Source organism: Antechinus flavipes, chromosome X (genome assembly GCF_016432865.1).
Source record: "Antechinus flavipes isolate AdamAnt ecotype Samford, QLD, Australia chromosome X, AdamAnt_v2, whole genome shotgun sequence".
Taxonomy (NCBI): Eukaryota; Metazoa; Chordata; class Mammalia; order Dasyuromorphia; family Dasyuridae; genus Antechinus; species Antechinus flavipes.
Genome location: NC_067404.1, coordinates 37,094,054 through 37,118,558, shown reverse-complemented (window position 1 = coordinate 37,118,558; position 24,505 = coordinate 37,094,054). Strand labels below are relative to the sequence as shown.

General features: G+C 40.4%; 1 protein-coding gene across 6 annotated transcripts in view; it reads right to left on the bottom strand.

Moving 5' to 3' along the window:
* The window catches only part of ATP11C (ATPase phospholipid transporting 11C), a 202,272-nt gene that overhangs the window by 45,549 nt on the left and 132,218 nt on the right, over positions 1-24,505 (bottom strand). For all 6 annotated transcript variants that reach the window (XM_051969093.1, XM_051969089.1, XM_051969087.1 and 3 more), the window contains exons 14-21: positions 23,314-23,465; positions 21,984-22,055; positions 19,634-19,707; positions 18,378-18,481; positions 17,421-17,602; positions 13,561-13,821; positions 11,672-11,846; positions 1,098-1,200 (exon numbers count right to left, since the gene is read on the bottom strand). In XM_051969093.1, coding sequence (XP_051825053.1) covers positions 1,098-1,200; positions 11,672-11,846; positions 13,561-13,821; positions 17,421-17,602; positions 18,378-18,481; positions 19,634-19,707; positions 21,984-22,055; positions 23,314-23,465 — 1,123 coding nt within the window. The remainder of the gene's footprint in view (positions 1-1,097; positions 1,201-11,671; positions 11,847-13,560; positions 13,822-17,420; positions 17,603-18,377; positions 18,482-19,633; positions 19,708-21,983; positions 22,056-23,313; positions 23,466-24,505) is intronic.

The window sequence follows — 24,505 nt, the reverse complement described above, 5'->3', positions numbered from 1 at the left end:
GAGCGAGCTATCTAGAGCTTCAAGCTCTAGGGAGTCTTCAATCTAAAGCCAAATGCAAGGATATACAATGACCTTACTCATTCATCACAGGATGTGGCGACTATGAGATAGGAGAAAGAGGGCTGGGTAAAGCACATCATCTGTCCTTCAGAGCAAAGAGGTGGTAAGTGAGCAATGACATATAGATTGGCTGGTATGGCCAACGAGTTGCTTTGATTTGCTTAAATTTTGATATGAAGGGAAATTTTGCTTTGGGTAAGGAGGGGAAGTTTTTAGGAAGAAAAGGGTGCTATAAAAAAGGCATCAATAAAATGCATTTCAAAGAAAGTAAAGCAGTCTTGGCATGAGAAGGTCTAGAACGGAATCCTTGCTCTACTATTTGGGCAAGTTTCAACCAAGAGACTCAAGTTTCCTCTTCTCTAAATGGGAACGACAATGCCCATATTACCCATCTCACAGGATTGGAAGGATCAACTGAAGTACCACTTGGGAAATGTTTGGTAAAGCATTACATAATCTCTTTTATAGTGTTGCTATCATGATCATTGTTATTACTAGGAATACAAACATATATATTATTACATATGATATAATATTATTTTTATTACATGAACCACAAGGAAAAGAATAACAAAGGACTTAAATGTAATAACCACTAATTTTTGGTCTTTTTTTGGATAGGGAAAATGATACCCAAAAAAATCTCAGGAATCCCCAACATGAAAGCCAACAAAGACAGAAGGAATATCTCTTACACTGAAATATTTCAGTGGATTTTAAGGGCCCCAGTCAGCGTCAACTCTGGGCCAAGCTGGGAAATGGGGGCAGTTTTTCTTCATCTCTTCTACTGACAGTTTCTGGGCAGACAGCCCGCAGGCAGTTAGACCAGGCCCTTCCTATACACCCTCACCCCCCCCCCACATGCAATCTCCTGGAGAAAAATCAATTAAGACTTGTTCGAACACCCCTTCAAGGTTGCAGACCACCAATTCAATTAGTGACGACTTAAGACCTCTACCCCGGAAACTCCACTGAGTGGATGATATTAAAAGTAATTGTGAGAACGCTTACCAAAGAGAACATAGTGTACAGCTTACCTATTCCCACATGGGACTCTAAGATCATGCTAACATCATTAGCACCATCGCCAATGGAGAGAGTGATGGGGCTTCCTTTGATGTTCTTCACCATTTTGACAATCTAAAGTATTACATATAAAAGAGAGAAAAAGATCAAAGTTGATGTAAGAACTACAAGTGGAAACTCAGACCTGCATTTTAAGAGCCTCCTCACAAAGGAGTAGTTTGTGTCCACATCTGGCCATTTCTAATTTTCAGATGTAGATTTTCAAGTTGGCTAGAAAGGACCCTCCAAAATCCATCCTTGACTGACTCTTTATATGTAATAATTGTTTAAATTCCCAAATCCTATATGCGACATACATATCAATACTTTTTCTTCTTGTACATATGGTTCTTTTCTTGGTTTCCTGGATGGTTTATGAACTGAATCACTGGAAGAATATTAATTTCCATTAGATTGAAACTCGACGGAAGCCAGTAACTGAGTTCATGGGTTACAAAGATAAAAGTCACAGGGTGGTTCCTCTTTGGGAGGATATAGAAAAGAAGTGCCCTGGGGCAGCTCATTGGTGCAGTGGGTAGAACACCAGTCCTGAAGTCAGGAGGACTTGAGTTCAAATCTGGCCTCAGATGCTTAACACTTCCTGGCTGTGTGACCCTGGGCAAGTCACTTAACCCCAACCCCAACTGCCTCAGCAAAAAAAAGAAAAAGAAAAGTACCCAGGATGAGAAGGCAAGGATGGGTCATGACTTACACCAGAGAAGGGAGAGAGAGAAGGAGAGAACATACTGAAGAATCCAAATATGAAAGTGTGATTTGGGATTAATAAGAGACAACCTCTGGCTGAGGCTGTATCCAAGATCATTTAGCACAGTTCAACTGAGTCATAGGTAAAATTGAAATAAGGGAGCTCTTCCCCACCCCACCCCACCCCCAGTGGGTACTCTCATCTCCCTCAGGGGCAATGCTCACCACATCAATTCCTAGTGACCAGATCCCTATTCAGGATCAAAGAGAAAATGCATTGTTTGGTGTTCTCCTGCCCTCCCTCTACCTTTCCATTACATTTTCAACTCCCCCAAGTATGATGTAATCCATTAACACTGGTCTCCTTGCCATTCCTCAAAGAGGACACTCCAATTTGGTGCCTTTTCACGGGTTATTCCCCATCCCTAGAATGCTTTCTCCCCACATCTCAGCTTCCTGCATTCCTTCAAGACCCAGCAAAAATCCCACCTTCAACAGAAAGACTTTCTCAATTCCCTTCATTCTATTACTTTCCCTCTAGGATTCTCTCTCTCTCTCTCTTTCTCTCTCTCGGATTTATGTATGTATGTATATCGTTCATAGGTATTTATCTGAATAGTCACCTCCCTCAGTAGACTGTGAGCTCCTTAGAAGTAGGGACTCCATTTCTTTCTCTTGGTATCCCAAGCGGCTAGCCCAGTGTCTGGCACTTAGTGGATACTTAATAAATGTTTATCGACTGACTGGGTCAGGAACACATTCTCTTGTTTCTTCCTCCCACTTGGCTTGTAAATCAATTTTTGTTAAGTGAACAAACATGAAGGTGCTACTTGATACATCTTATAGATATCACCCCTCGCAAAGATAAATTCCCTTTAGAAAAGGAATTCTTCAAGGCTATAGTAGGAAACATGAAGGTAGGTTGGATGAGGAAAGGAGTGAGGAGAACAGCCCCTCCCATGGATTCTTCCCCATGGTCCCCATCAGTTTTGGGAAATGGTTTGCAGGATGTTTCCAACGGGGCCTAGCACAACACCTCACAATGAAAAAGTGCTCAGCAAATCTGCACTGGGTTTTTGAGTCTACCTCGGGGCATAACGGTGGCACTCTATACAAGCAAATACCACGTCCTGGTTCCCAGACCCCTCTTCCACTGCTTGGCCAGAGCCAAATCACACCATGTCTGGGCACCCCTAAGAAGATGCCAAATGCTAATTTTGATAATAAGGGCATGAATTCTGGATCCCCTGCTCAAAACTCCCAAATCTGGTTATTTCTGATGGGCTGATATAAGACATCAGGTAAAGGGCATTTGAAGAGTTGGTATGATTTCTCTGTCTGATTAATAGAAATGAAATCAGTTCTCCCCAGATCTAGAGGGATGAGGAATCATTTGTACAGGGCTGAGACTGGCTGCAACCTTAATTTTGACCCAAATTTAATGCCTTCACTGTTACTAAGTGGCACACTCAACCCCATTCAATCACAATTAAGACAAGAACAAAACCTGACAAGTGTGCCTCCCATCCAGCCCCCCTACCTCTCCACTCTCTGACACTCACTGGTTTTTAAATGGCTCAGAGCTTCAGACAGCCAGTGATTTCATCACTTCTGTTAATTGAAAGTTCAGACTTTGGAGGAGAAAAGAGGATATGAGAAGTGAACAGCTGACTACATAAATAACATGATAGAACAGAATCTGGTTTTCTAGACCGTGGGATAAGGTAGAGTAGGCTCCTACTGCATATCTCAGGAGAATGCAGAATATGTTTACTAATCTGATCAAGACAGTTTGAAAATGAAATAGAGGAGAGAGAAAAGTGCTCAGATAAAACTGTAAAACCAGACGGCATAAAGGGCCAAGTACATGGGGAAAAAAGAAAAATAATACCGAAAGAGTTAGCAAATAATTCACAGGGGAAGATAATTGGGAAGAAGGTTGGGAACAACACTGATAGCCTGAGATATCGATAGATGGATGCCACTTATTTGATTAGCTCTATGAAAAAATAAACAGAAGCAAAATAACATTACGAGGTCGCTAGCATGAATCATCGCTTACAAACACATCTGTGCTTTGGTCAAAGGATACTATAGAGGGATTTTATAAACGTATGGTGAAAATTGATTATACTACAACATTATATGGGGTATATCTGTAGATTCCAGACAAGAGCATGAGTCAAAAACAAAAAAGTAAATACCATTTCAGAGGTTACACTGGAACTTGATAGAACAGAAATTTCAACTGAAATGACAGTGAAAGGCCGTGCCTTCTTGAAAACAAACAGTTACGAGAGATGGAATACCAAAAAAGCAAAGTCTACCAATAAGGCAAATTTCTAAATGTAAATTTTCAAGCCAGGAGGCGCAAGCAAGTGTAGAGAGCTCTGGAGGGAGGACAAAAGGAAAGAAAAGCAGAGGCAATGAATGGCGCCATGAGACCATACTACAGACCAAACAGCAGATGGAGAACACAAATGATGATTTCTAATAAAGATCACAAGACCCAGAAAAAAAAAAAGTCAAGACACAGAAGTTTTGGAGGATTTCAACCATCTTAACATCTCAACATTTCATGTGGCTAGGAGCCACACATTTATTCTGGCTTTGCCAGGCCATTTGTTTCATCTCTTAGAATGCAGAGGAACCAATGTAGTAATTTGCTCTCCTGGATTTACTCCTAAAAAACAAGTGGGAAAGTAGTGAGTTCAGTTTAGAGTTCCTACTCCCAATCATAAAAGGAAACAATAGGATCTAACCAGATGAGTACGAAGGATTTGAGGATAGTGGATTTTTAGTAAATATAATTTTAAATGATCCCAATGAGGAATATAAAGGAAAAGCACCTAAGGAAACCCATGTGGCCATATAGGGGACTGTGCAATGAAAGAAAGGCAACGTCACCAAAAATGAGTCACCGAAGGATCAACATTCCCTTGCAAAAATAACATCCCAAAAGAACCCATATGTGCAAAAATGTTTGTGGCGGCCCTTTTTGTAGTGGCTAGAAACTGGAAACTGAATGGCTGCCCAGCAGTTGGAGAATGGCTAAATAAGTTATGGGATGTGAATGTTATGGAATATTATTATTCTATAAGAAACAATCAGCAGGATGATTTCAGAGAGACCTGGAGATCATTATGCATGCCAACAACAAGATTCTACAATGATCAATTCTGATGGACGTGGCTCTTTTCAACAATGAGATGATTCAGGTCAATTCCAATATATTTGTGATGGAGAAAGCCTTCTACATCCAGAAATAGGACTATGGGGACTGAATGTGGATCACAACATAGCATTTTCACCTTTTTTGTTCTTGTAAGCTTGCTTTTTTTTCTTTCTCAATTTTTTTTTTCTTTTTTGATCTGATTTTTCTTGTGCAGCGTGATAAATGTAGAAATATATTTAGAAGAGTTACGCATGTTTAACCTATACTGGATTACTTGCTATAAAGAGGAGAGTAGAGAAGAAAGAAGGGAGAAAAATTTGGAACACAAGGTTTTGCAAGGGTGAATACCAGAATGTATTTTGAAAATAAAAAGCTACTATTAAAAAAAAAAAAAAAAGCAAATAAATAAATAAATGACACCCCAGAGGCAAAAGCCCAGAGCAAGCTGACACTTACAAAAAGATATTAATCAAAACTTTCTGAAATGGACTTTTAAGGCAAATTTGAGGCAAAAAAGGGGAGGAAAGCTTGCATTTTCCAAGAAAAATGATCACTGAACTGGAAAGAGTAGAAAAAAAGAGTTAACAGACAGTGTGCTGTAGAGGAAGGGTATGGCTGGGGCCCCTGGCCAAAACCAGACTATAAAGTTAATAAATATACAACACAATAAAAAACAAGTGGGAAAGTAGTGAGTTCAATTTAGAGTTCCAATACAATACAATACAATACAATACGATAATCCAATACAATACAATAGATAATGCTAATTTGTGGTTTTCTAAGTCAATATGTGCCCACAGGCATCCATTTCTATTTGAGTTTGACAGAGTTTGAGTCTGCAGAGCATAGGACACTGGATTTAACTATCAAATTATAAACACTTGTTAATTGATTGGGCCTTGAGTGGGAAAGATTTGGGTTCAAATCCTGCCTGAACAACTTATAAGCTGTGCCACTAGATAAGTTGTTTAAATTCTGTACTTCCGGCTCCTCCTCTGCAAAATGAGGGGGTTGGGATCTCTGATCCTAGGAGGTTAAGTGAAGAGTTTTGGCTTCAGGTACAAAAACCATACAAGCCTGTACAGAACAGACTGGCGTAAGTGATTTGTTGAGTCACTATCAGCCATCATCTTTTAAAGATCTAGGCAAGCAGGACTGGAAAAGGGAAAATATCAGTCCAATTTTTTTTAAAAGGAAGAAAGAGGAAGACCACCAGGCTTAATGATGAAAAGTTCATTACTGACCATAGTAATGATGGGGGCTTGCACTAGATAGGTGAGCTGCAGTTGGTAAGAAATGAACAGAAGGCTTGCCATGCAGTGCTGAGGGCCCAAGTGATATTATACAGTGTGTACCACATCAGGCAGCATGACATTGTATTTGGCTACGGTAATATGCTATGGCTTTGGAGGAGAAGCAAAGAAGGCAGAGGGTAAGGACAACAAAGAGTCGTAGATGAACTAGGTTTGATTATTGGAAGAATAAGGGGACAAGGGATTCAAAAGCAGAGGACAGGGTCTTCTTCTGTTGGCTAAGAGAGGGAAAGGGGTGGGCACGAGAGGGATAACAAGCATTTACATTTTATGTTGTTTAGTTTGCTTCACAAATATTGCTCAATTTGATCCTGACTACAACTCTTTGAAGTAGGTGTTATACCCACACTGCCCCAGCAGCTGTCTGAATAGACCTAAACAGCAGTGATGGACTCTAGAGAATAGGAAAGAAACGGAGGGTCTGAAGTTCACAATGAGGGCAAGGAACAGATTGGGGAAGAATGATCAGCCTACACTACTAGGTTCAGATGAGGGAAACAGCCACCCAGAGTGGGATGGGGGTGATCAGAGAAGGAGGTCGTGGAAGGAGGCAAACCAGCAAAAGATGATTTTATGAAGGACCGTAATAAGAATACTAAAGTCATTAAGGATAAGGGCAGGGGATGAGGGGGCCAGGATTCAAATATTAAAAGAAATTCTGATAGCAGCTGAAATGGAGATTCACCCTATTCAAGGGAGATCGTGTAACGTAACCTGATGACAGCTAGTTAGAAAGAGCTGCTGCCACAGTCGGGACATTGCTAGGTTGTCGTCAGGAAGTTCTAAGGTCGAATCTGGCCTCAGATATTCACTAGCTCGTTGACCTTTAGCAAGTCACTTAAGCTGTTCTTGCCTCTGTTTCCTCATTTATAAAATGGAGATCATAAGAGCCCCATCCTCCCGGGGTGGTGGTGAGAAGCAAACGATAGAATATTTGTTAAGCAACTAGGACAGTGCTTGGCACAGTAGGTGTTATAGAAATGCTAATCACTGTCCTTATTGTGACTGTTATTATGACTGTTATTATTGAGGCAGAGAAAACAGGCCTAGCTAGCTTTCTGTTTGTCTTCTCTGCCCAGGAGAATGGGCTTTAAACTGGTCAGGATGACAGAAGCATGGCAAAGAGGGAAGCGGACCAAAAAAATCAACAGCTCAAACAAAATGGGACTTTGACAGGTTACAATCCTCCTTAAGAGCTCCGGCTATACTTTGCCCAGTTATGGCGAGAGCCCAAAGCAAGACAAATTGGAGCCAGAAATCGAGACGAAAGACACGCATGGGGAAGATCAAGGAGGCCTGCTTCCATGACAGAGTGTGGCTTAAGAAGATTAGGGTGCTTCTGTCTGGAGCAATCTAGGATAAAGGTCTGCAGTACATTGGGAAAATCATTAAAGCTATGGCAACAGAACCCAGAAACCACAAATCCCAGCAGTGAAGGACCATTTCTCAAGTCCAGAAGATACTTTTTAAAAAATACAAATCAATCCAATCAACCAAGACTTCATATATAGATAGCAGGTACCAGGAGCAGGCAGGGAAAAGAAAATAACAATATGGTTGTAGAGTGAAGTCTCTTTTCTCAAGAAACTTACAAATAAGTCACATGACATCTATCTGCCTCGGTTGCTCCAACTCCATGGGAATGATAAAAGTACCTACCTCCAAAGGCTTGTGGTCAGGAGCAAATGAAGCACTATCTATAAAGCACTAAGCAAAGTGCCTGACCCATAGTAGGTGCTACATAAATGCTTTTTCCCTTCTTATTTTGTGACAGTCTTTTCCTTCCTTCCCCCTTTTCTTGTTAAGAAATCTCTTAATCTCATCCTCACTTATTCCCCCTTTATTCCAAGCTCTGATGAAGGAGCAACTCCTCTTTGCCAAGACCACCCCCATATGAGACCCCTAAGCAGATGGCTCCCACCACTGAGCTCTCCACTCTTCTCTCTACCTGCCCTTTCGTCTCTGCTTCTTCAGGCTTTGCCAAGGGGAACGCCAGAGCCTGAGATTCAGAAGCTTGCCTTTGACCATCATGGGGCCACTTCCTTGATACCTACAAACCTGTGTGTGTCCTTCTTCCCTCATTCTTAAAAAACTATCCCTTTTATAAAAGGGGCTATATGCTAATTATTTTGAAAATGAAAGGCACATAGCATTTTGGAATCAAAGTAGAATACTATTATGAGATCTGTGTTACCACTGCTTACATAACCTTCTACTGGGTCGTAAATTACCTTAACACTCAATTGGACACTAACATCAAGCGAGCTCTCATCCTCTCCCTCTCCTCCCTTTTTCAGCCAACCTCCAAGGAAAAGCCGTTCACAGTCAGTGTTTTTTACTTCTTCTGTTCTTGCTCTCTTCCAAATCCTTGACAATCTGTATTCGAGCCTCATCCTTCAACTAAACATGCCCTTTGCAGTCTCACCAATGATCTCTTAATTGCCAATCTGATGACCTTTTCCTAGTCCTCATCCTTCTGACCTTTTTGCAGCATCTGACACTGTCAATCACCTTCTCCTGGACACTCTCCTCTCTCACGTACACATGCCTATATATGTATGTGTTGTCTACACCGGCTACACCGTAAGCTCCGGGAAGCAAACTGTTGTGCCTTAGCAACTAGCACAGCGTCAGCGACATAAAAGATACCTGATAAATGCTTGACTGATTGTTGGAATTTAGTTAGGACTTGAAGATATAAATAGGAAAAAAACTCAAATCATTTAAAAGTTGATTTCTCCATAAAAGTTCTTTTTCTGGGTCACCATGGTTTGTGGGTGGCTCCACAGTGGTCATAGGCGACACTTATGGATCTCAAGCTCTGGTGCATCCGCTGGCAAAGTACCAAAAGGTCTATGTTAAATAATCAAACAAAAGAAAATGTGTCTCAAGAGAGTAAGAATTCATTACCAAAAGACTGAACTAGGCAACGAATCCTATGAGCTTACAGAAAGGACAAGTCAGTGTGGGCTAGAGGGATCTGGGAAAGGAAGGCTTCATGGAAGCATTGAGATTTTAGCTGCTCTTGAAAATCAGATTTGAAAAAGCAAAATGAGAGGTTCGTGTTCTCATTTTCCAGATGAGTAGACTAAGGCCAAGGGAAGTAAAATGATTTACCCAAGATCACACAGTTACTAAATATTTAGGTGAAACAGGATTTAACCCCAGGTCACCCTGACTGTTACTCTGCCACTTTACTACTACAGCCCGAGGTGGACACTCCAAGAACAAGGGCTTAAGGATACAATGGACATTTCGGGGAAGAGTCAGAGGCCCAGCCTGATTAGAGTGAAGCGTTTTTTGTTAGAGGGGAAATGATAGGAATGGAGAGGGTGGGGACCATATTACACAAAAATAGAAACAATCTTTATATAACATTTCCTAAGTGTCACTGTGCTAAGCACTTTATAATTATTATCGCGTGTCATCCTTACAACAACCCATACAAGGGTTGATGATCTCTATTTTTACAGATAAAGGAACTGAGGAAAACAGGTTAAGTGTTTAGGAAAATGTGAACACAGAAGTTAGGTCCCAGAAGAGGGAAAGGGATGTGGGCAGTGATTAGCCTTAAGGAGGAAATGAAATGGGTAGATACAGTAGAAAAGAAATCAAGTCCAAAAGTTAGAGGCTTCCTAATTACAAGTCACTCTGCCTTAGTTTCCTCAAATATAAAATGGGAGTAATAATAAAATCTACCTAGAAGGTTGTCATGAGAATTTATTTGCAAAGCACTCATCACAGTGCCTGGCATTCAGTTGGTGCTATATAAATGATTAATATTCAAGCTTGGCTACTTATTAGCTATATGACCTTGAGCAAGTCATATTTCTCCACACTCTGGCTTCCTTATCTCTAGGGAGAAGGCAGTGGGAAACATTTGGAAGGAATAAGAGAGTGGCTGGCTATATGGGGTGAAATCAGAGAAATGGGATGGTGATACCATTGAGAGCAAGGGATGAAATGTACAAAAATGATCAAAGGAAGAATGTGATAGGAGCAAAAAAGAATCCTGAGAAAGGTGATATCAGAATTACTTTTCACCTGGTCCCAGGAGATGAGGGTGGATGGGAAAGAGAAGTCAAGAAAAAGAGTCAGTTTGGAGGCTAAGAACATGAATTCAGTCCTAGCTATAATGAGCTCTGAACATGACATCCAAGTTTGCCGCTAAAGACAAAATCACAGCCCAAATGAGAGGTCACGAGTCGAAATCTGGGTAAGCTACCCAGAGATGATCATTACAGCCATGATATTGGATGAGGCCCATTGAGAAGATTATAGGATTGTAGCCTTAGAGCTGCAAGGGACCTCAGAGTTCATCTATTTCAATCTCTTCATTTTACAGCTGAGAAAAATTGGGATTCAGACTTTGTGAGTTGCCCAAGATCACACAGACAGAAATGGCAGGGCTAGGACTTGATTCCAAGACTATGGCACCAAATTCGCAGCTATTGACTAAGTTTTGAACAGGCCCACATTTGGGGGCAGCGGGCAGGAAGCAGAAAAAGGGTCAACGGACAAGGTAAGAGGGGATCACTGATGTCCCTTGGGAGTAGGGTTTTGGTAAAGTATGAGTACTAGGTTATAGAGTCACAAGTGGGTGTAAAGGAAGCGGGGAGCAACAGGAAAAGATCACTCAATTAAGAAGTTCTGACAATGAAAGGAAGGAGAGAAACTGAACTGCAGCCAGATAGGTCAGAGGAGTGAAGCAGAAGGTTTATTTGTTTAAGATCACATTCAAAAGCATAGGTGAAAGAGCCAGAGAGAGATGAATGCTGATCGTAATTCTTACTGGAAAACTTGGACGAAAAAAAATTGTATTTTCCAGGTACGATCTGAACACTTCTTTCCCACTCTACCCCCAAAGCACGGCATTAAGAGTTATGGCTATTCAACAAGATTATGTGATGATCGACTCTGAGGGACGTGGCTCTTTTCAACAATAAGGTGATTCAGGCTAATTCCAACAGACTTGTGATGGAGAAAGCCATCTACATCCATAGAGGGGACTGTGGGGACTGAGTGTGGATCTCACAACATAGCATTTTCATTTTTTGTTGTTTCCTTGCTTTTTTTTTCTTTCTTACTTTTTTTTCCTTTGTAATCTGATTTTGTGTGTGTGTGTGTACAGCAAGATAAATGTGAAAATATACACAGAAGAAATACGTGTTTAACATATATTGGATTATTTGCTGTCTAGGTGAAGGAGGTGCAGGGAAGGGAGGGAGAAAAATTGAAACACAAGGTTTTCCAAGGCTGAATGTGGAAAACTATCTTTGCATATATTTTGAAAATAAAAAGCTATTATTTTTTTAAAGAAAAGAGTGATGGCTGTTTCTCTGGTCACAGTTACCTGTGCTTTCTGTAGAGGGGCCATCCGACAACACAGAACAGCAGTGCACTTGACACAAATCTGCATAAAGATGGTTTTGTAATTGGTCGAAGTAGACTCTTGGGAAGAATTTAATATGAGTGACAAAGTTGACCCGTCAATTATCAATCCATATTCTTGGTGTTCTCCCCAACCTCTAAAAAGAAAGAAAAGAAAAATATATTTGAATTTATAAAAAGTTTACATTTAATACACACACACACACACACACATATACATATATGAAAGACCCAAGTGGATGGATATATAAGAGGCCAAAGGGTGAGACTCAATGAGACACCATCATGGATATAATGTTACTGGGATTGAGTGGAGACCATGCAAGAGGAATTTAAGTAAGAGAAATAAAACTAAACATGACTAGCTTAAATCAAATTTAAATCATGGTTTAGGGAACGTTGATCGTGGTGAATGTGGCAGATGAGAAAAGAAGTAAATCTATATTGAGTTCTTATAATACAGTGATTTCCCTTCAGACTCTAGGATTTCAAAGGACCAATCAAAGTAGTTCCTTCAATGTGTGGTACTATCAATTGTCATTTCTCAACAGATAAGTGGTCAAAGAAAAAAAAAAGTTTCCAAAGAAGATACGCATATTAGCACCAACCATATAAAAAGTTGTTACAGAAGACTAATACTAAGACAAATGCAAATTAACAAAATATAACATTGAAGCTTTACTTCATAGCTCTCAAAAGACAAGATAATAAAAGATAGAAATAGTCAATCTCTAAGAGGATGTAGGAAGACAGGCATGTTAAAATACTGTTGGTATAGCTGCCAGATGGTTCAACCATTGTAGAAAACAGTTTGGAATAATTTGAGAAAAGTGGTTAAACACTTTATACCCTATGACATAGCAATCTCAGTAATGGGCATCTACTACAAAGTCAAAGTCAGAAACAAAGGTTTGATTTATACCAAACTGTTCAAAGCCACGCTCCTCATTGGTAGTCCAAGTGACAACCATTTAGACAACGATTGCACAAAGTGATATGTTAACGTAATGGAATGTTGTCGGGCTATAAGAAATCATAAATATGAGAAATTCAGATGAACTGATGCAGAATAAAGAAAGTGGAAATGGGAGAACAGTAGATACCATGACTATGGTAATGTAAATGAAAACAATATTTTAAAAGAGTTAAGCTTTTAATAATGACAATGAGCAAAACTTGGTCTTAGAAAAAGGATGATTGCTGCCTCAGTGGGTTCCACCCCCCCCCGCCATGAGAAGTGAAGGTTCAATAGTGGGAAGGGGACTTCTGAAAATAACTGTGGAATAAACATAAAAGATAGCAACTATTGAACAGGATTTCTGAAAATAACTGGAACAAACACAAAAGACAGCAACTATTGAACGGGATTTCTGAAAATAACTGTGGAATAATTATAAAAGATATCAACTATTGAATGGTATTTCTGAAAGTAACTGTGGAATAAACATAAACGCTATCAATTAAACTTCTTTTTAAAGTGTGATCATTGATTTGTATCTGCTCCATCACTTTTAGGTCCTTCTCAAATCATCAGAGTAAAATTAAATTAAAAATAAGAAGCTATAAAATAATTTTCTAAAACCCTTTTTTTTTCTTTTAATATGGATACTGATTACTGATAAGCAGAGTGACTTATGCCTTTTGCTTTTTGGGTAAGCTTTATGAAAATCTAAATTGATTGTATTTTCAGACAGGAAAGGGAGGATCCCACTACCTTTTGTAGGTGAATTATCAGTGGAACTACTCAAGGACAGATATGTGTCTCTGAAGATGACAAAAGGACGGCAAAGGAAAAGAATGAGAAATTGGCAGCAAAAGGCCTGTCACCCATCTACTCGTCTCTTTTCTTACTTTTTGATGCTTCTACGTTTGGGGAATCCATATACCAATTTCTTATGGTAATCAACCAGCAGTTCGTGCAATAGATCTTCTCTTCTGTCACTGTCTCCAATGGTGCGAGTGGTCAGCTCCAGGAGTTCGGTGTTAGTCTGGAAGAGGCGGCAGGCATAGCAGGTAGACTTGGCGGTCTCCATTTTATCTCCGGTGAGCACCCAGACTTTCATACCTGCCTTGTGCAAGGCTTCAATAGTCTCAGCTGCTTGATCCTGCAGCCTTAAAGGAAAAACAAAAAAAATTTTTTCTCCCTCCAGATCTCCATTCATTCCCAATGTCAATTTCACAAAATTTATTTTAATCTGAATTCACAATTTCTTCCCAATCATGAGACTGTACCTTGTTCTGGCTTCTTCCTTTGCATCCCACTGCCTGACTCCATGCCCCCTCCTCCACACACAGACCTTTACAATATTACAAGCCATCCATTTAATGATTAAGCAAATTCAAATTAATTTTGGTTTTCAGAATTAAAGTATAACCCTTGTGATAATACTACGGTATAACAAAACTAGGAATGACACTCATTGCTCTTAACTCAAATATGTGGAAACTCGGCAAATGCCTATCTTACTGTCATTCATGCTAATTTCATTAACTCGGCCTCTCCTGTATTTCTATCTGATGAAAGAAAAAAGAGACTGGTGACTTTCATATCTCTGAAGAGCATTTCAAGTGGACAATAAGGAAGGATGAAGAATCACCATTTTAGGGGAGTTGTAAAAACAGGATGATTGAATCCAATAATTCTGGCTGTTAAGACTAGAAACATAAGGGCAGCTAAATGGCACTATAGTGGTTAGAGCACGAGCCCTGGAGGCAGGAGGCCCTGAGTTCAAAATCTAGCCTCAGACACTTAACCCTTACTAGCTGTGTGATCCTAGACAAGTCACTTAAACTCTAGTCGGGGGTTGAGGGGAGAACCCCACCAAGGGTGAAAAGAGTAGGGAAGGCAAGAAGAGCAACTAGGTGGCTTCTGCAGTCCTCCTTCATGATTACAAAAAATACTAAACAAACTGTTGTTTTGTTTGGGGAAGGTATTCTGGACTCATGACTTCACTAGGGTGAGACACTATCAATTCCGAAACCCCACCTGTCAAAAGAGATCGGCAACTTGTCTGAATCGTATAGCATCCCTGGCATATAGAATATGCTTAATAAATATTTGTTGATTGATGGAGGAAGAGTGAAGCAGCATGGAATTAACTCTGGAATTAGAGGCCCTATCTTGAAATCCTCTCACTTTCACAACCTGTATGGCCCTAATCTGTAAAACGAGAGGGTAAACACATGGTCTTGAAAGTCCATTCCGGTTCTAGAGCTTCAGCCTGGAACCCCTGCAAAAGCATTGGGGACAGTGTGATACAAGGGAAAGAACTTTGGATTTAGAGTCAAGAGGCATTGTTTTGGAATCTCAATTCTGCTACTTACTATATGCATAACCTTAGGCAAGCCGCTCGTGTTCTTTAGGCCTCAGTTTCCTCATCTGTGGAAAAATGGGCTAGATGGCCTCCTCAACATCTCCTACCCTGGAGTCCCTCCTGGAAGGTAGCTATCTGGGAAGTCCTCCCAGAAGTTCTGTTTCAGGCTGGCAAGCAAGAAATTCACCTCATCATTTTCCACCGGGTTGACCTCATGAATTTGCTGATCTCCAGAAAGTCCTTCTGTCACAAGATCCCAACTCAGAAAATCACCCTGCCTTGGATGATTCCCCTTCCCAGTTACAGGACTTCATTGTGCCCCCATGTGGGGAAGCTGTTCCAACACATTTCCCAGTTCTTTCTGTGGATTGTCTTTCCCCATTGGATTCTAAGCTTTTTGAGGGCAGGGACTGTCCCGTGCCTCTCCCTGTATGCCCTGTTGCTTAGTACAAGCACATGACACATAGTATGTACTTACTATTAACCTCTGAGGTCCTTTTCCATTATAGATCTATGACCTTAATATAACCTTTGTGGGGTCTTGGTTTTCTCCTCTGTAAAATGAGGGGACTGAACCAGATGGATTCTGAGGCCCTGTCCAGCTCCAAGACCTCAGATCCACTGACTTGCTCCATTTCAAACAGCTAGTAAATAGCAGATAGAGGCCCTGCCCCCAAATCTCCCTGATTCCAAGACAGACCCCTCTATCTACTTGGCCAGGTTTCCTTGAAGAGAAAGAGGATCTTATTAAAATGGATAGAACCTTCTCCTCACCTAAGGGTAGAATTCTTGAAGCCTGAAATGAGGATTAATATCTGTGAGTAACTTGGGCTCTGCTTAAGCTTTAGGAGGATGAAATGACGAAGCTTATCACATTTCCAAACCATTCGCGTGTCTGCTCTGAATATTGACTATTTTTGATAGGAACGGCTGATGTGTCTGCCTTATAATAAGAAAGAGGGGAAAGTATGAAGATAGTCAAGAGACTAAAAAGTCAGCTGTAAGGCAGGATAAACATGAAGCTTGAGGCTCACTTTGGGAGGACTGAAGTCACCTTTAGTAAAATCATCTACGACTTAAGTAGGTTATATAAATCCATGGCCAACACAGGAACACAGCTCTTATTCCATTTCATTAGCCTGGAAGAAGTATTAAAGGGCTGGGGCCATTCTGGGAGGTACTGAGGTACTTAAAGACAGGGAGAAATGGCTTAGAATCCTCTCCTGGGAAGCTTCTGAGTTATATGAGTGAACCTCTCTGGGCCTTCATATGTATTCCCTTTTGTAAACTAGGAATAAGCATAACTCTCACCTATCTCACAGGACAGTGAAGATCGAATGGGATAATGTCTATAAAGTATTTTATAAACTTTAAAATGCTGTCAGTCCTGCATTATTTGTCCTGCTCTCCCCCAGTAACATCCATATGAACCCTTTCCAATCTACAAAAGCCACAGCCCCCAAGAAGGCTTTCCCAATTTCCCCAGGCCTAAAGTGAGCTCTCACCGCAACATGAACTCCTATAGTATTTTTGAAGCTCACTAATGTGCTTCCCCTATACTGCCTTGTACTGCAATTAGCTGGGGAAATGGCCTGAATTGGGAGGAAGCGAGATCCTTCTCACTAGAGGTGTTCGGTTATGTCTGGACTGGCTTTCGAGGATCACGGAAGCATTGGGTATCAGCGGTAGATCTTCCCTTGAAGGATATCTAGTCTAATTGCACACCTCCATCGGTTTACAGGAAGAACACATAGGCCAACACAGGAACACAGCTCTTATTCCATTTCATTAGCCTGGGAGAAGTAACTGTGGATAAGGGTTGTCAAATTTAATTCAAGAAATGCCGATTAAGTAAGCGCTTACTCCATGGTAAGCCCGTGTGGGCATATATGGGCCTACGGGGTCTGTGCTAGGTGTTGGAGATACAGAGAAAAAAACTTAAAGAAGCCTCCACGGTCACATTCAGCTCCACAGCTGAGAGATACTAGGGGGAGAATTCTAACAATCAGGGAGGATTAAGAGGGGCCTTGTACAGGAAACAGTTCCTGGGCTAGACTTCAAAGGAAATGGGGATCCTATGTGGGTAGATGTAAAGAGGACAAGGGAGGTGAGAGTCTAGAGCAGAGAAAAGGAATGATATGTTTAGAGCCATTTTATGACTATCAGTCTGACAGCTTTGTGGAGAATGGACTGGAGAGACGGTAGTCAGAGAAATAAATGAAAAAGCTATTGCAATAGACCGGGGAAGCAATAATAAGTGTAAGAACTAGGATAAACTGAACTCTCCACTGTTGAGTGGACAGGGACAAGACTGGGGTCACCCAATGAATAATTGGCAGAGTCAGAATTGGGACCCAGGGCTCTTGACTCTTGATCCTGTATCACTTTCTTATTTACCTGTCTTCTACTGCAGTAGATCCAATTAAATTCATGTCAGTCTCGATTTCATCGAAAACCTTTGCTAACTTTTCTTCTCTCTCTTGTAAAGTCATCCTGTTTTCAAGGATCCGACGGTTAATTTCACGATATTCCTCACGAGTGTATTCTTTATAGGCCACACACAGTGTTCGATATCCATCCTGGAAGCAAACGACAAAGTGGCCTCTGGTTGCCATGCCAGGCACAGATCTAATTTAGGACTTTTGAAATGCTTCTGGACTGTTTATGTATATATAATAGACATGAACCCATTCACGTGACAATGACTGGGAATTCAATCTTAAATAAAAGCTAACAGTTTTGTAGTTTTAGTGTAGAAAATAGTTCATTTTGGAAAAGTTACTGTCCTGGTAAATGATGCCAGAGCATCACTGAAGCAGCAACACTGAAGAGGAAAAAACCCCAGAAAAGACGAGGAAAAAATAAGCAAAGTAATAAATGGCATAAAAAAGTATGATAGAAAAACAACATTTGTTGACAAAATGGTGAGTTTGAGGGGTAACCACTGAACAGCACATCTGCTCTACTGATATCCTTGAAATATAAAGAGAAAGCAAAGAAACACCTTGTAGGACATATGAAGGACCCCCTATGGCAAACTTATGGAATGACAAAGATAAGAATGCATTGAGTGGGGTAGGCATGGATGGGCTGCTATCAACATTTGGGTACTCCAAAGAAAGGGAAGGAAAATACTGTACTAACAGAGGCTGGACAAGTCTCCAAAACTACAAATTCATCCTAGAAAATTAGACCAAAGGGAGTTTCTCAAAAGAGAGAGAGAGAGAGAGAGAGAGAGAGAGAGAATATCCCTCAATACTGCCCTCTCCAAATCTAAGATGTACAATAAATACTGAATCAAAATGTGTTTAAAGAGGAAACTTGCACACCAAGTTGTCCTTAGGGACTACTTACCATTGCATTGCGTTCCACATGGACTTTAGTCTGTTCTATCTGGTCCCTTTTCACCCTGGGGAAAATAGCTGAGTCTGCTCCCTTACAAAAGAGAAATATGTTACCTAGAATTAAAAAAAAAACCAAAAACAGAAAACGTGAGTGAAAAACAGGTTTTTAAAAATCTCTATGATGCTATTAACAATGCAGTTCCATGCAATAAATCTTTATTAAATGCCTACTAGGTAAGGAGCAACATGTTAGGCAATAGCAGAGAGAAAAACAAAATAAAACAAATAATAAAAACAATGTGCCGGTCCTCAAGGAGCTTACGTCCTATAAAAAATTAATGTAAGTAATTAATTAAGATCTGTTTTCATGAAAATTTGAAAAATTCAATGGAGCTATAAGCCACTCGGAATGAAAAAGAAATATAGATGAATGAGGAGAAATAGTCAAATGAACATTGAGTCCCAGCTATCTTTTAATGGGTCCACCTTGCCACTACCACACCATCCCAGAGGACAGTGCCCTTTCGTTTCTACCATTCTTGCCCCAGGTCCCTGATGCTGTGATTGGGAGTACATAGAAAACCCGTTCTCTATAGGCAGACTTCCTCTCTATACCTCACCATTTTCTCATACTCCCTACTTTCTAGCACTCAAACCATAATTAAGACTGCTGTTGCTACTGAAAAGGATATGGCTGTCCACCACCTTTCTGGGGATTCCAAGATTCATCATCCTTGTAACTTTCCTTCCTGAATATTATTCCTCTGAGCCTATCTTCTCCAATTAAAATGTAAGCTCCCTGAAGGAGCCTTTAGATTTGCAAAATTCCAAGCACTTAGCAGAGTGCCTGCCACTCAATGCCTACCAAACAATTGCTTTTTCATTTATTGTTTCACTCTCAGTTTTGCTTCCTAAAGTCTGTATTTCCCCATTAGCAAAATGGAAATATTGTCATACTCTTGAAGGGTTGCTGTAAACTTCAAATTAGCCATCCTTCGTAATCATGATCTATATCTTGCCACTAGACCCATATGGCTCTGGAGGAGAAAGTAAGACTGGTGACTCGATTCTGCACAGGCTTCCAATCACTTAAATCTGATCTGTTTGTATATCGTGGTAACACCTCCCTGATGTCACAATCCTCTTCAAGAGCAAAGAATAATCAACAATAATTCAAATAAACTAATGTTCACAGAGGTACTTGAGGGCAAAGAGGTCCCTTGGGATGGCCAGACATCACCACGGACATAATTCTTTGACACATACCTCGAGCATTTCTCACAATCACACTCATCCGTCTCCGAGAAGAATCAAAGTGTAAAGTATGAAGAAGTTCGAACCTTTGGGGAAAAAAAGACACAGAAACCTATATTATATTAAGAATAAGGGGGGACAGCTAGATGGCGCAGTGGGGAGAGTACCACCCCTGAAGTTAGTGGAACCTGAGTTCAAATCCGGCCTCAGACACTTAACACTTCCTAGCTGTGTGACCATAGGCAAGTCACTTAGCCCCAACTGCCTCAGCCAAAAAAAAAAAAAAGGGACTAAACTATGGTCATACTAAGAAACAATGAAATAACATGGTGTGTGTGGGAGAGGGGATTATTTTGTTTTCTGCTTTTTTGTTTTTAATAAAAAGGCATTAAGTTCAGTCCTTCAACAAATGTTTGACTAGCTATACCAAGCAAAGTCCTCGCTTCAGGGGCTGGGAGTGACATGGGGACCATTAGGACAAAATCCCTTCAAGGAACTAAATCTGGGTCAGGAAGTATCTTTTAACTTGTATTTGTACTCCTAGCACTTAGCAAAGTGTTTAGGGCATGTTGTTCAGTCATTTTTCAGTCCTATTTGACTCTTCATGACCCCATCTGAGATTTTCTTGGCAAACATATTAGAGTAGTTTCCAAGCTCCTTCTCCAGCTTTTGACAGATGAAGAAACTGAGGCAAATAGAATGAAATGACTTGCTGAGGGTCACACAACTAGTGTCTGACACCAGATTTCAACTCATAAAAATGACTTCTTAATTCCAGGTTCAGTGCTCTAACCACTTAACCACCTGACTGCCCTATTGGCCCACTGTTAATTGCTTAATAAATGCTGGTTAACTGAGGGGGAGGAGGAGAGAGGAAGAGAAATCAATTATGTCATTAACAAAAATAATACAAATGGGAACATAATAGAGGACTAAAAAGAGTACATAGTGCTCTAAGAACAGATGAGGGAGAGATGTCACTTCTAGCCAGAGGATGGGGACAGCTTTCTAAACCACGTTGCTTGTGACCTGGGCATTGTAAGATGGGGCAGCTGTCACCAGGTGGTGCTGCTGAGAGAGTGTGTTCATAAGATTATAGATCTGGAACCAGAATGACTTTTAGCAGTCATCCAGTTCAACCCAGTCAGGTTTTTAAAATAAAAAGATCCAGGGCCCAGAAATGTTAAGTGACTTGCTCACTTAACCAAAACTCCACAGCAAATAAATGGCAGACACGGAAAGGAAGTCGGTTCCTCTGACACCAGATCCCATGCTCTTTTCAATGTCTTCCTGGCTCTGACGACAGCCCCCTAATCCACTATGACACACTGCCTCCAGGCTATGGCAATATTTTTATTCATTGCTCACGTCAGAGATTCCCTCATAAGCCCTTAAATGTCTGACTCTGACCGCATTAATTTGTAAACATATTCACTGGACAAAGATATTAGAACAGAGATAAGCCCATGTTTTTCCAAATCTCTTGCAGCTCAAAAAATAGTCTCCCACACATGATAATCCACAATAATTTATGACTCTGGTCAAGTCTGAAATTATAAGTGAAGGCCAAAGGTGGCTGAGAAGTCCTGAGGTCAAGAGAGGACTGTGGGAACTGACTGTGGACCACAACATAGCATTTTCACTCTTTTTGTTGTTGTTCGCTTGCATTTTGTTTTCTTTCCGATTTTTTTTTTCCTTTTTGATCTGATTTTTCTTGTGCAGCAAGACAATTGAATATATATATATATATTGGATTTAACATCTTTAACAAAATTGGATAACTTGCCATTTACGGGAGGGAGTGGGGGGAAGGAGGGGAAAATTTGGAACACAAGGTTTTATAAGGGTCAGTGTTGAAAAATAAAAAGCTTTAATTAAAAAAAAAAGTTGTGAGGTCAGAGCAAGCTGATCCAGCAGTCTAAGCTACTGACCTAGACCATTGTCACTCTCTCAGAATGAATGTCACTTTGACCTAGTCCATTAGGGCTAAATTTGTCAGCCATGGAAAATTTTCATACCAAAGCCAGATAACTACCATTACTAGGGAGGAAAGTCACCAAATTCAGCCTTTTATTCACAGATCCCAGGTCCGTCAAAGCAAAGAGGTCCTCTGTTCTTTCATTATTATTATTTGCTTTTGTGATGCTACTTGGGTTAAGTGACTTGCCAAGAGTCACACAGCTAGTAAGTATTAAGTATAAGTGTTAAGAGACCATAGGTGAACTTTAGTCCTCCTGACTCGAGGGTTGGTGCTTTTCTCTGTTCTTTATTTGGACCCTAACTTTCTTCGTGGTCCTTTCTGAATTCAAGGCCTATTTACCAAGGTGTCAAGGAAATGAGATCTGTCATTAACTCTACTTACTCTTCAATTTCATTGGACTGATTTTCCAATTTCATGCGGCCATCCTTAATTCCCAAATAGGTATAGCCATACCTACGAGAGAGCAAACCGACACTTAAAATATCTCGCATATTGTCCCAGTTATCATCAGCATCATCGTGTCTGGACCTCTGATCTCATTCATATGGAAAACTTCCTCCACAAAAGTAGACTGGCAGTTATGGATGACAGTCTTTTAAAAGCAGACATTCTTATATCTTTTTCTTGTCCTGGATCCCCCTGACAGTCTGATGAAATTTCACAAGCACTTTTTAAGTGCATAGAATAAAGTAGATGATTATACTAAAGATGTCATGTTTTCCTAGTCAAGTTCAGACACCCCCTGAAATTCCCATGAACTCCTTAGGGGTCTCTAGACCGTGGTAAAGACCTTTCATCTTAGAGCACTGTAAAGATAGGTGACATCCCTCTGCTCTAATATGGGTCAGGGATGGAGACTGAACACCCCTCTTCCTAACTCTAAACTTGGTCACGAAGATCCACTAAGTCAACCCAGCTGCTGCCAAGATCAGCATTCTTTTCATCTTCTATGATAAAGATTTAACCAACAATGGCCCTCGGCCTATCATTCTTTAACGTTTAATATTCCATCACCTATGGTACAGGGTGGTCAAAATGATAACTGACAAAAAGTAAACACTCTAGGAGTTGATATTTGGTGAGCAAGAAGATCTTATTTTTGTCCAACTCTGTGATTTAACTGAAGAAATCAGGCGACACAGTGGCTAGAGCACTGGATCTGTAGTCAGGAAGACTTCAAATCCAGCCTCAGACAACTACCAGCTATGTGACTGAAATAATACTTGAAAAGTACTAAGCACAGTGCAGGTGTTTACTAACAGCATGTTTTCTTCCTTTCTAACTGGCATGAAGAACTACAATATAGAAACTCCCTCTGCTGAGGCTGATTGGCAAGTACTCTGCAACTTGCAGCCATAGAAAGTTGCTTGGGATACCAATAAAAAAAAGTTCATTCATACAAAGAATGAACAATTCATCGTCTCCAGGTCACATGGAGTCAAGTCTCGAACCTGTCTTCCAGACTCAGAGGACAGCCCCCCTAATCCACGACAACACACTGTCCCAAGCATATATCAATATTTTATATTCACTGCTCACGTCAGAGACTCCCTCACATAAGCCTTTAAATGTCTGCCTCTGATTCTCTGTATTAACTTGTAAACATATTCACTAGACAAGGATACTGGAACAGAGATTAACCTATGGTTTTTCTCCATCTCTTCCAGCTCAAAAATAAAATCCTCAGGAGAAAAAAAAAGACTCTGCTTACTTCTGAGCCCCCTTTACCAAAGCAATTTCATCAGGGGATGAGGAGATGTACGTTAACTCCGCCTCTTCGACGATTCCATCGATATCATCTTTTACTTGGGTTTCCACAGTATGGCACAGGCACAGGGCCCGCAGAAAGAGCTGTTCTCGACTCTACAATTGCAACAATAACAAAGTGTGTCAGTTTTAGTCACCGAGGATCACAAAATCTCAGATTCCCTAAGATAAGAAGGGACCTCAAAGGTCATCTAATCCAACTTTTCTTCCCAAATCTAGGATGAGCAGGCCCCAAACCTCTACTTAAGGATCTCGCAGTGTTGGGGAACCCACTACCTCTCAAGATCCACTTTAGGATGGCTCTGAATCAAAAAGGGTTTACATTTCACTAAGACTAAATGTGAATTTGGAATTCTAAATTTAAAAAAGATATTAAAATTGTGTTTGCATGTGATTGGAAAAAAAATTAAATGTTTAAAAAAAAAAACCGAAATCTTTCTCTCCCTAACCAGGAGTTCCTACCTCTGCTCTCAGAAGAACAAAATTAATTAAAAAACACAGAAAAGACATCATCAGAAGAGCTCCTTATATAAAACTGAGGGGTCAATGGCCCAAGAGTCATATTGGCAGCAACACACTCACACCAGATTCAAATGTAATTAGGAGATATTTCTTGAAATAAATAAAATGACAATAAAACAAAGATAGCATTAAATTTGGCAATGAACATATGGCTATAACCAGATTCCTGACCTCTATTTCCACTTGATACCACTGATATATACACAGTTCGGTGGATATGCGCAGTTCCTTCCACTAATCTCATCTACATCTTGCACTCTAGAAAAGCCTCCAAAAGGGCTCCACCCATTGTGCTTGGGGGCACTTCACTACAACTCAAGAAATCAAAATTGTAAGATAAACAGAATCTTAACCATTCAGAAGGTTATACTGCCATAAACCAAGCAGTCTTCTAGTGCCCCTGGCAGTCTCTGCTTTTAATACTCAATACCTCCAAGTATTAGGTGTATTAACACTTTCAGAGCAGAACAAGATTAGATGATCTAGGAATAAATCAATCAGATTCTAAAATAAATATCAGCCTAAAGGCCTCCCTCAGAAGAGGGCAGGAAATTAGGTTTAGTAGGAGTCTGGATGGTTAAATATCCAAATCAGAAGACCTTCCCTCAAGGAAA